This window comes from Grampus griseus (assembly GCF_964374135.1).
Source record: "Grampus griseus genome assembly, chromosome: X".
Lineage (NCBI taxonomy): Eukaryota > Metazoa > Chordata > Mammalia > Artiodactyla > Delphinidae > Grampus > Grampus griseus.
The window spans coordinates 115,682,672-115,695,383 of NC_138999.1; the positions used below are offsets into that span (position 1 = coordinate 115,682,672).

Sequence of the window (12,712 nt, forward strand, 5' to 3'; positions counted from 1 at the left end):
AATTTTTGCATATTAACACAAACATAACAATACTGCCCCATATAAACCTTTGTATAAACATTAAAGGAAATATATGCATTATTTTTTCTTTTACTGCTTCTGAAGCACAGAATGCACAAGTCCCCCTGAAGACTTTCTGTCGTCACATGCGAGAACAAATGTCAGGGGTTGAGGCAGCCTCAGGTGCACTTTGTAATGCCTCTAGACAAAATAGAACAGAGTTGGAGGTAGATTGTTTGGTGACTCCCCGTGACCCGCCCACGGAGAAATAACTTACCCAAATAGCAGCTTTCTTACTCTTTGATCCAAATTGTCCTGAATCTTGCATGGTTTTAAAGGCACAACTAGGAATGGTTGAAAACTTTGTTCAGCACACACAAGATTACCAGTTGGCCTCTGAACACCTATTCTTTCTAAAGGACATAGTAAGAGCACCAAGTAGTGCCCCACCTGCACGTGGTCCCTAGTCACTCTGGAAATGCCCAGGATGGCCAAGTTCAAGAGTGAACCCTTATCACATGTGGTAGGGGCGACAGGGTTTACTGATTTTAACCTGCTGGATTAATAACATCACCTTCCTCAATTGGGAAAAGTAACAACAAAACAACAAAGTAATACTTTCAAAGAACACTCATAAGGCAAAAGCCAGCTTTTCCCGCCAAATAAACTGAAAACAAAAAGCTCCACTGCTTTTTCTTAGCCTCTGGAAGGCAGTTCCCTTGACTAAAACATCGTAGGATAATCAACAATATCCCATTCTATCCTACAGCACAGAACACTTATTTTTCCTCCTTGGTCATTGCGTTAACATCATGATCTGCTGTTGATGTGATTAAACGCTGTTGGGAAGGTGATGGGATTCTATTTCTTCTAGTAGCTTCTCAAGGTACTGAATTAAGACTCGTCTTTTGAACCTAAAAACGAAAAAGAAATTTTATTATCCAAAAGGTCCTTAAAGCATTTATGATGCGTGAGGCACCGTGTGGGATACAACGTGGGACTGGCCATTCACATGGGAAATAGAAAATGTATGTCCGTGTAAAGATAGGGCTTAGCTAATACCGAGATTACCAGCTGAGAGCCCAAGCCCACCTCAGACTGTGAGGAGTGCAAAAGGCTCCACAGACCTGGATGAATGAGTTGGCCTCAGGTAGTATTAATCTAGACGCCTCTGCAGACAGCCGTAGTTATGACTGAAGGCCAGGGCTTAGGAAAGCAAAGCAGGACTTCCCTGGTGGCACAGTGGTTAAGAATCCTCCTGCCAATGCAGGGGACACGGGTTCGAGCCCTGGTCCAGGAAAATCCCACATGCCGCAGAGCAACTAAGCCCGTGAGCCACAACTACTGAGCCCGCGTGCCACAACTACTGAAGCCTGTGCACCTAGAGCCCGTGCTCCACAACAAGAGAAGCCACCGCAATGAGAAGCCGTCGCACTGCAATGAAGAGTAGCCCGCGCTCGCTGCAACTAGGGAAAGCTCATGTGGAGCAACGAAGATCCAATGGAGCCAAATAATTAATTAAAACAAAAAAGAAAAGCAAGGCAGAACCAATCCCTCCGCCTGTCTTGCATTGGGCAGCCCTCCTGCTTCAAAAAACACAATGAAGAGTTCCTCTTTACACCCACCTTGCAGCTTCCTTGATGGTAAATTCAATAAATTGTTTCCTCACTGCAAGAGGTCCTTGCACTCCTTCAAGCAAAATGAAAATTCTTTCATACTCTGAAGATATTTAAAAAAATTAGTATTTTTAAAAATATGGATGAAAAATAAAATTCAATCTTTACACATCATCAGTAATCATTCCTTGTGTGTGGAAAGTTAGGTATAGTTTGTATTTGAAACACTCAAATCAAGATATCCGCACATATCTGCTACGGAAACTCTAAACACTAATTAAATGTGGCCTGCTGAATAATGGCCCCCCAAGTTGTCCATGTCCTAATTCTGAGAACCTGTGAACATGTTACCTTATATGGCAAAAGAGACCTTACTTTGCAGATGTGATTAAGTTATGGCTCTTGAGATGGGGAGATTATCCATGTTTATACATGTTGCCCAACGTAACCACAAATATCCTTATAAAAGAGAAGCAGTAGAGCTGGTCAGAAAGAAAAGATGTAAGGGTGGGAGCAGAGGTTAGAGAGGAGAGAAGGGGCTAAGTTGCTGGCTTGAAGATGGAGGAAGGGCCCACGAGCAAAGGAACACAGGCAGCCTGTAGAAGCTGGAAGAGGCAAGGAAACAGATTCTCCCTAGAGCCTGCAGAAGGAACCCTGGCCTGCCAACACCTTCTTGCTAGCCCAGTGAAAATCATTTCAGATCTGACTTCCACAACTCGAAGATAATACAGTTTTCAGCCACGAAGTTTGTGATAACTTGTTACAGCAGCAAAAGGAAACTATTACAGTAAGTAAGGGGAAAAAGAGAGAAAGGTGTATTGGGTCTTTTTTAGGTAAAGCCAGAGGAATCATTTTAAATTATGTGAAAACCCAGTACTTCCCAAAAATGCACCTCAAGAGATACCTTGAGAGGAACTTCCGGGAAGATGGCGGAAGAGTAAGACGCGGAGATCACCTTCCTCCCCACAGATACACCAGAAATACATCTACACGTGGAACAACTCCTACAGAACACCTACTGAACGCTGGCAGAAGACCTCAGACCTCCCAAAAGGCAAGAAACCCCCCACGTACCTGGGTAGGGCAAAATAAAAAAGAATAAACAGAGACAAAACGATAGGGACGGGACCTGCACCAATGGGAGGGAGGTGTGATGGATGAAAAGTGTCCACACACTAAGAAGCCCCTTCGCGGGCGGAGACTGCGGGTGGCAGACGGGGGCAGCTTTGGAGCCGCGGAGGAGAGCACAGCAACAGGGGTGCGGAGGGCAAAGCGGAGAGATTCCTGCACAGAGGATAAGGGCTGACTGGCACTCACCAGCCCGAGAGACTTGTCTGCTCCCCCGCCGGAGCGGGCGGGGCTGGGAGCTGAGGCTCAGGCTTCGGTTGGAGCGCCGGGAGAGGACTGGGGTTGGCGGCGTGAACACAGCCTGAAGGGGTTAGTGCACCACGGCTAGTCGGGAGGGAGTCCGGGGAAAAGTCTGGACCTGCCGAAGAGGCAAGAGACTTTTTCTTGCCTCTTTGTTTCCTGGTGCGCGAGGAGAGGGGATTAAGAGTGCTGCTTAAGGAGCTCCAGAGATGGGCGCGAGCCGCGGCTAAAAGCGCGGACCCCAGAGACGGGCATGAGACGCTAAGGCTGCTGCTGCCGCCACCAAGAAGCCTGTGTGCCGACACAGGTCACTCTCCACACCTCCCTTCCGGGGAGCCTGTGCAGCCCGCCATGCCAGGGTCCCGGGATCCACGGACAACTCCCCCGGAAGAACGCACGGCGCGCCTCACGCTGGTGCAACGTCACGGCGGCCTCTGCCGCCGCAGGCTCGCCCCGCACTCCGTGCCCCTCCCTCCCCCCGGCCTGAGTGAGCCAGAGCCCCCGGATCAGCGGCTCCTTTAACCCCGTCCTGCCTGAGCGAAGAACAGACGCCCTCCAGCGACCTACACGCGGAGGCGGGGCCAAATCCAAAGCTGAGCCCCTGGGAGCTGTGAGAACAAAGAAGAGAAAGGGAACTCTCTCCCAGCAGCCTCAGAAGCAGCGGATTAAAGCTCCACAATCAACTTGATGTACCTGCATCTGTGGAATACCTGAATAGACAACGAATCATCCCAAATTAAGGAGGTGGACATTGAGAGCAAGATTTATGATTCTTCCCCTTTTCCTTTTTTTGTGTGTATGTGTATGCTTCTGTGTGAGATTTTGTCTGTATAGCTTTGCTTCCACCATTTGTCCGAGGGTTCTATCCGTCCCTTTTTTTAAAAATTTTTCTCTTAATAATTACTTTTTATTTTAATAACTTTATTTTATTTTACTTTATCTTCGTTCTTTCTTTCCTTCCTTCCCTCCTTTAGACAACGAATCATCCCAAATTGAGGAGGTGGACTTTGAGAGCAATATTTATGATTTTTTATTCTTTTCCTCTTTTTGTGAGTGTGTATGTGTATGCTTCTGTGTGAGATTTTGTCCGTATAGCTTTGCTTCCACCATTTGTTCCTGGGTTCTATCCAACCATTTTTTTGATTTTTGGGTTTATTTTGCTCTTAATAATTATTTTAATAACTTTATTATATTTTATCTTAATTTTACTTTATCGTCTTTATTTTCCTTCCTTCCCTCCTTCCTTCCTTGCTCCCTCCCTCCCTCCTTTCTTTCTTTCTTTCTACTTCTACTAATTCTTTCTTTCTACTTTTTCTCCCTTTTCTTCTGAGCCGTGTGGATGAAAGGCTCTTGGTGCTGCAGCCAGGAGTTTGTGCTGTGCCTCTGAGGTGGGAGAGCCAACTTCAGGACCGTGGGCCACAAGAGACCTCCCAGCTGCACATAATATCAGACAGCGAAAATCTCCCAGAGATCTCCATCTCAACACCAACACCCAGCTTCACTCAACGACCAGCAAGCTACAGTGCTGGACACCCTAGGCCAAACAACTAGCAAAACAGGAACACAACCCCACCCATTAGCAGAGAGGCTGCCTAAAATCATAATAAGTCGACAGACACCCCAAAACACACCACCAGACGTGGACCTGCCCACCAGAAAGACAAGATCCGGCCCCATCCACCAGAACACAGGCACTAGTCCCCTCCACCAGAAGGCCTACACAACCAAGAACCAACCTTGGCCACTGGAGACAGACATCAAAAACAACGGGAACTACGAACCTGCAGCCTGCAAAAAGGAGACCCCAAACACAGTAAGATCAGCAAAATGAGAAGACAGAAAAACACACAGCAGATGAAGGAGCAAGGGAAAAAACCACCAGACCTAACAAATGAAGAGGAAATAGGCAGTCTAGCTGAAAAAGAATTCAGAATAATGATAGTAAAGATGATCCAAAATCTTGGAAATAGAATAGACAAAATGCAAGAAACATTTAACAAGGACCTAGAAGAACTAAAGATGAAACAAACAATGATGAACAACACAATAAATGAAATGAAAAACACTCTAGATGGGATCAATAGCAGAATAACTGAGGCAGAAGAACGGATAAGTGACCTGGAAGATAAAAGAGTGGAAATAACTACTGCAGAGCAGAATAAAAGAAAAAGAATGAAAAGAACTGAGGACAGTCACAGAGACCTCTGGGACAACATGAAACGCACCAACATTCGAATTATAGGGGTTCCAGAAGAAGAAGAGAAAAAGAAAGGGACTGAGAAAGTATTTGAAGAGATTATAGTTGAAAACTTCCCTAATATGGGAAAGGAAATAGTTAATCAAGTCCAGGAAGCACAGAGTCCCATACAGGATAAATCCAAGGAGAAATACACCAAGACACATATTAATCAAACTGTCAAAAATTAAATACAAAGAAAACATATTAAAAGCAGCAAGGGTAAAACAGCAAATAACACACAAGGGAATCCCCATAAGGTTAACAGCTGATCTCTCAGCAGAAACTCTGCAAGCCAGAAGGGAGTGGCAGGACATATTGAAAGTGATGAAGGAGAAAAACCTGCAACCAAGATTACTGTACCCAGCAAGGATCTCATTCAGATTTGATGGAGAAATTAAAACCTTTACAGATAAACAAAAGCTGAGAGAGTTCAGCACCACCAAACCAGCTCTACAACAACTGCTAAAGGAACTTCTCTAGGCAAGAAACACAAGAGAAGGAAAGACCTACAATAACGAACCCAAAACAATTAAGAAAATGGGAATAGGAACATACATATCGATAATTACCTTAAATGTAAATGGACTAAATGCTCCCACCAAAAGACACAGATTGGCTGAATGGATACAAAAACAGGACCCATATATTTGCTGTCTACAAGAGACCCACTTCAGACCTAGAGACACATACAGACTGAAAGTAAGGGGATGGAAAAAGATATTTCATGCAAATAGAAACCAAAAGAAAGCTGGAGTAGCAATTCTCATATCAGACAAAATAGACTTTAAAATAAAGACTATTAGAAGAGACAAAGAAGGACACTACATAATGATCAAGGGATCGATCCAAGAAGAAGATATAACAATTGTAAATATTTATGCACCCGACATCGGAGCCCCTCAATACATAAGGCAAATACTAACAGCCATAAAAGGGGAAATCGACAGTAACACATTCATAGTAGGGGACTTTAACACCCCACTTTCACCAATGGACAGATCATCCAAAATGAAAATAAATAAGGAAACCCAAGCTTTAAATGATACATTAAACAAGATGGACTTAATTGATATTTATAGGACATTCCATCGTAAAACAACAGAATACACATTTTTCTCTAGTGCTCATGGAACATTCTCCAGGATAGATCATATCTTGGGTCACAAATCAAGCCTTGGTAAATTTAAGAAAATCGAAGTTGTATCAAGTATCTTTTCCGACCACAACGCTATGAGACTAGATATCAATTACAGGAAAAGATCTGTAAAATACACAAACACATGGAGGCTAAACAATACACTACTGAATAACGAAGTGATCACTGAAGAAATCAAAGAGGAAATCAAAAAATACCTAGAAACAAATGACAATGGACACACGACGACTCAAAACCTATGGGATGCAGCAAAAGCAGTTCTAAGAGGGAAGTTTGTAGCAATACAAGCCTACCTTAAGAAACAGGAAACATCTCGAATAAACAACCTAACCTTGCACCTAAAGCAATTAGAGAAAGAAGAACAAAAAAAGCCCAAAGTTAGCAGAAGGAAAGAAATCATAAAAATCAGATCAGAAATAAATGAAAAAGAAATGAAGGAAACGATAGCAAAGATCAACAAAACTAAAAGCTGGTTCTTTGAGAAGATAAACAAAATTGATAAACCATTAGCCAGACTCATCAAGAAAAAAAGGGAGAAGACTCAAATCAATAGAATTAGAAATGAAAAAGGAGAAGTAACAACTGACATTGCAGAAATACAAAAGATCATGAGAGATTACTACAAGCAACTCTATGCCAATAAAATGGACAACCTGGAAGAAATAGACAAATTCTTAGAAAGGCACAACCTGCCAAGACTGAACCAGGAAGAAATAGAAAATATGAACAGACCAATCACAAGCACTGAAATTGAAACTGTGATTAAAAATCTTCCAACAAACAAAAGCCCAGGATCAGATGGCTTCACAGGCGAATTCTATCAAACATTTAGAGAAGAGCTAACACCTATCCTTCTCAAACTCTTCCAAATTATAGCAGAGGGAGGAACACTCCCAAACTCATTCTACGAGGCCACCATCACCCTGATACCAAAACCAGACAAGGATGTCACAGAGAAAGAAAACTATAGGCCAATATCACTGATGAACATAGATGCAAAAATCCACAACAAAATACTAGCAGACAGAATCCAACAGCACATTAAACGGATCATACACCATGATCAAGTGGGGTTTATTCCAGGAATGCAAGGATTCTTCAATATATGCAAATCAATCAACGTGATACACCATATTAACAAATTGAAGGAGAAAAACCACATGATCATCTCAATAGATGCAGAGAAAGCCTTTGACAAAATTCAACACCCATTTATGATAAAAACCCTGCAGAAAGTAGGCATAGAAGGAACTTTCCTCAACATAATAAAGGCCATACATGACAAACCCACAGCCAACATCGTCCTCAATGGGGAAAAACTGAAAGCATTTCCACTAAGATCAGGAACAAGACAAGTTTGCCCACTCTCACCACTCTTATTCAACATAGTTTTGGAAGTTTTAGCCACAGCAATCAGAGAAGGAAAGGAAATAAAAGGAATCCAAATTGGAAAAGAAGATGTAAAGCTGTCACTGTTTGCAGATGACATGATACTATACATAGAGAATCCTAAAGATGCTACCAGAAAACTGCTGGAGCTAATCAATGAATTTGGTAAAGTAGCAGGATACAAAATTAATGCACAGAAATATCTGGCATTCCTGTACACTGATGATGAAAAATCTGAAAGTGAAATCAAGAAAACAATCCCATTTACCATTGCAACAAAAAGAATAAAATATCTAGGAATAAACCTACCTAAGGAGACAAAAGACCTGTATGCAGAAAATTATAAGACACTGATGAAAGAAATTAAAGACGATACAAATAGATGGAGAGATATACCATGTTCTTGGATTGGAAGAATCAACATTGTGAAAAGGACTCTGCTACCCAAAGCAATCTACAGATTCAATGCAATCCCTATCAAACTACCACTGGCATTTTTCACAGAGCTAGAACAAAAAATTTCACAATTTGTATGGAAACACAAAAGACCCCGAATAGCTAAAGCAATCTTGAGAACGAAAAACGGAGCTGGAGGAATCAGGCTTCCTGACTTCAGACTATACTACAAAGCTACAGTAATCAAGACAGTATGGTACTGGCACAAAAACAGAAATATAGATCAATGGAACAGGATAGAAAGCCCAGAGATAAACCCACGCACATATGGTCACCTTATCTTAGATAAAGGGGGCAGGAATGTACAGTGGAGAAAGGGCAGCCTCTTCAATAAGTGGTGCTGGGAAAACTGGACAGGTACATGTAAAAGTATGAGATTAGATCACTCCCTAACACCATATACAAAAATAAGCTCAAAATGGATTAAAGACCTAAATGTAAGGCCAGAAACTATCAAACTCTTAGAGGAAAACATAGGCAGGACACTCTATGACATAAATCACAGCAAGGTCCTTTTTGACCCACCTCCTAGAGAAATGGAAATAAAAACAAAAATAAACAAATGGGACCTAATGAAACTTCAAAGCTTTTGCACAGCAAAGGAAACCATAAACAAGACCAAAAGACAACCCTCAGAATGGGAGAAAATATTTGCAAATGAAGCAACTGACAAAGGATTAATCTCCAAAATTTATAAGCAGCTCATGCAGCTTAATAAGAAAAAAACAAACAACACAATCCAAAAATGGGCAGAAGACCTAAATAGACATTTCTCCAAAGAAAATATACAGACTGCCAACAAACACATGAAAGAATGCTCAACATCACTAATCATTAGAGAAATGCAAATCAAAACTACAATGAGATATCACCTCACACCAGTCAGAATGGCCATCATCAAAAAATCTAGAAACAATAAATGCTGGAGAGGGTGTGGAGAAAAGGGAACTCTCTTACACAGTTGGTGGGAATGTAAATTGATACAGCCACTGTGGAGAACAGTATGGAGGTTCCTTAAAAAACTAAAAATAGAACTACCATATGACCCAGCACTCTCACTACTAGGCACATAGCCTGAGAAAACCATAATTCAAAAAGAATCATGTACCAAAATGTTCGTTGCAGCTCTATTTACAATAGTCCAGAGATGGAAACAACCTAAGTGTCCATCATCAGATGAATGGATAAAGAAGATGTGGCACATATATACAATGGAATATTACTCAGCCATAAAAAGAAATGAAATTGAGCTATTTGTAATGAGGTGGATAGACCTAGAGTCTGTCATACAGAGTGAAGTAAGTCAGAGAGAGAGAGACAAGTACTGTATGCTAACACATATATATGGAATTTAAGAAAAAAAATGTCATGGAGAACCTAGGGGTAAAACAGGAATAAAGACACAGACTTACTGGAGAATGGACTTGAGGATATGGGGAGGGGGAAGGGTAAACTGTGACAAATCGAGAGAGAGGCATGGACATATATACACTACCAAACGTAAGGTAGATAGCTAGTGGGAAGCAGCCGCATAGCACAGGGAGATCAGCTCGGTGCTCTGTGACCGCCTGGAGGGGTGGGATAGGGAGGGTGAGAGGGAGGGAGACGCAAGCGGGAAGTGATATGGGAACATATGTATATATATAACTGATTCATTTTGTTGTGAAGCTGAAACTAACATACCATTACAAAGCAATTACACTCCAATTAAAAAAAAAAGAGATACCTTGAATCTATTCTGAATCCTAAACGGAAAGGGACCTCCATTATATTATTGATAGATGGTCTTTCACTACTTACTTCGCCCAAATTTTCGAACTTCCTTCATTAACTGGTGTTTTATATCAGCATTGATTCCTTGTGCCATAGCAGGAGTTATTTGCGATGTATTTGGCCCAGTTTCCAAAGCAGATGTTACCGAGACTTTTCGATCATCTACAGAGACGCTGCAGTTCTTGGTTCCTCCTATGACTGCATTACTACCAGGATTGTGCATCAGGTCATCTTTCCTGAGACTAGTGAAATCATCAGACAGGCAATCCACTTGGTCGGGCGGGATACTATCTCCTGCCATATTCATAAGCTCTGGGGCAGCAGATTTTGACAAGAAGCCATCGGGTGAGATTTGACCATTTTCCATCTTCTCATGAACATCGTGAGTGACGGTAACATCTGGAAACCAAATTAACAAGTGGAGCTGTGACGTAGGTGCATTATGGCAACCCCACAGGGACCACCCGGTGCTCCTCAGTTTTGAGGAAATTGTTTCATAAAGCAAGAGGATGTACCAGATGGAGCCTGAGACCCCTCAAATTGGGCTCAGGAAGTAATACGACAAACGCACTTTCTTCTCTTCATGGCACCATGAACACATATGGAAACCACGTAAGACAGTACAACGAATAAAGAGGCTCAGGTCCCTGGTGCTGAGGGTTGAGCTGCAGCTCGTGCTTTACAAGCTGAAAAGCAGCAAGTCTCACTTGGTGGCATGATTTCTGTCCTTTACCTATGAAATGCCATGCTCTACCGAGCTTGACATCAGATTACATGCCACCCCCCGCCAAACTCCCGCCTCTCTCCCTCCAAAGTTCTGAGGAAACACAGGTGGTGGCCACTAGACCTGAAGGCTCTGTATGGCCCCCGTCACCCCACCCCAAATCCCTGTCAGTATAAGATCTTCCTCATGCATCTTTTCTCTCTCAGAAACCTGAGTTTCTTTTTACTCCAGGTCTGACACCTCTTCTCCATTGACTCGTCCTGCTCTGTGCCGGGCGCCGTGCCAGGAGCCGGGGAGCGGCAGCCAACAGGACAGACGCCAGCAATCCCCGCCCTTATGGAGCTTCCATGCTCATGGGGACGCCAGGCAGTAAGTGTACAACGATCCAACAGAATTATTACGGTTGGAATTCGTGTTAGGGAAGAGGCAAGCAGGGATGGGACAGAGAGCAGGAGGGGAGCCCCAGCGGACCACGTGGTCAGGAAGGCCCTCCTGAGGAGGTGTCCTTTGGGCAGAGCCTGGAGGAGGAGAGAGAGCCGGCCTGTGCACGTGCAGAGGAAGAGCTCCAGGCTGCGGCAAGGGCACGTGCAGAGCCCCGGGGAGGGGACTGGCCAGGGAGCACAGAGCAAAGGATAGAGGCAGAGAGAGCAAGGAGGAGACGACAGGCCACGTGTTAGGAGAGGATGGCGGGGCCAGGTCGTGCACAGCTGGGAGACCAGGGTCGGGAGCTCAGATTGTGTTCTGAGTGCCTAGGAAAGGTGATGATGGGTCTTCAGCATGGATGTGGCGTGATCTCATTTCTGTGTTGACGTGATCACTCCGGCTACAGGGTTAGACAGTGAGGGTCAGACTCTAGCAAGAATAGCAATCAGATCAGATAAGAAGCTATTGTAGTATCTTGTTGAAAGATCATGTCAGAGGGGAGTAGACAGAGAAAAAATGGTGGGATTCAGGAATCTTTACAATAATATTTACAGGGAAAATGACAAGGGTAAGCAGAAAAAAAGAATGAAAGCGGGTTACGAATATGAGAGGAAAACCAGTAGGTCACAGAGTATAGCAATCCCAGAAAGTTTCCATGAAGGAGAGAGTAAACAACTGCGTCAAATATGGCTGAGAAATTAATAGCAATCTCAGCCAAAACTAGTGAGATTGATGAGAACAGCTCCAGTAAAGTGTAGGAGGCAGAATCCAGACTCTACTGGCTAAGACCATGAAGAGGAGGTGAGAACAGTCATTCTTACCATCTTCCATGGACATGGATGAGGCCCAAACAGAGGATCCTCCTTCTTGTTCCTGTTTCACAGACAGCAGGTCCATACTCAGCTTTTCCTTAGATGAAGAAGGATTCTCGGGTTCTCCACAAAGTTCCATTTGGTTTTCAGGCCCTACAGTAAACTCCGCTTCATCACTTATCATTTACTGAGAAACATCAATGCACATGTTCCATTTGCAACAAAACTCCAACAATCACAAAGTTGCAAACAGTTTGCATATGTATATATAACCAAGAAGTTGAATCATTAATTTGAGTTTTCACCATGGTCCAATATTTACCATACCTCAACAAATACTCTTTTCAGAAAATGCAACTGAATTTTAATCCAGTCTATAGTTTAAAAAAGGAGGAAGCTGGGACTTCCCTGGTGGTCCCGTGGTTAAGACCCCGCCTTCCAAAGCAGGGAGTACAGGTTCGATCCCTGGTCAGGGACTAAGATGCCACATGCTTTGGGGCAACTAAGCCCATGCACCACAACTACTGAGCCCCACGCACCACAACCTGAGAGCCCGCATGCTGCAACTACAGAGCCCATGTGCTCTGGAGCCCATGCGCCACAACTAGAGAGCCTGCATACTACAACTACTGAGCCTGCGCACCCTGAAGCCCATGCACCACAACTAGGGAGAAGCCCGAGCGCCGCAATGAAGAGCCCATGCACCACAACGAAAGATCCCACGTCCCGCAGCTAAGACCCGATGCCGCCAAAAAT

The 12,712-nt window shown here is 43.5% G+C and overlaps 1 protein-coding gene across 1 annotated transcript; it reads right to left on the reverse strand.

Moving 5' to 3' along the window:
• Window positions 1-832: 832 nt before the first annotated feature.
• Window positions 833-12,140, reverse strand: LOC309817631 (integrator complex subunit 6-like; the record flags this gene model as incomplete). The annotated part of the gene is made up of 4 exons (XM_082646901.1): window positions 833-914; window positions 1,626-1,719; window positions 10,025-10,396; window positions 11,966-12,140. The coding sequence occupies 4 exons, from the start codon at window positions 12,138-12,140 to the stop codon at window positions 833-835; spliced, it is 723 nt and encodes a 240-aa protein (XP_082503027.1).
• Between the last annotated feature and the right edge of the window lie 572 nt (window positions 12,141-12,712).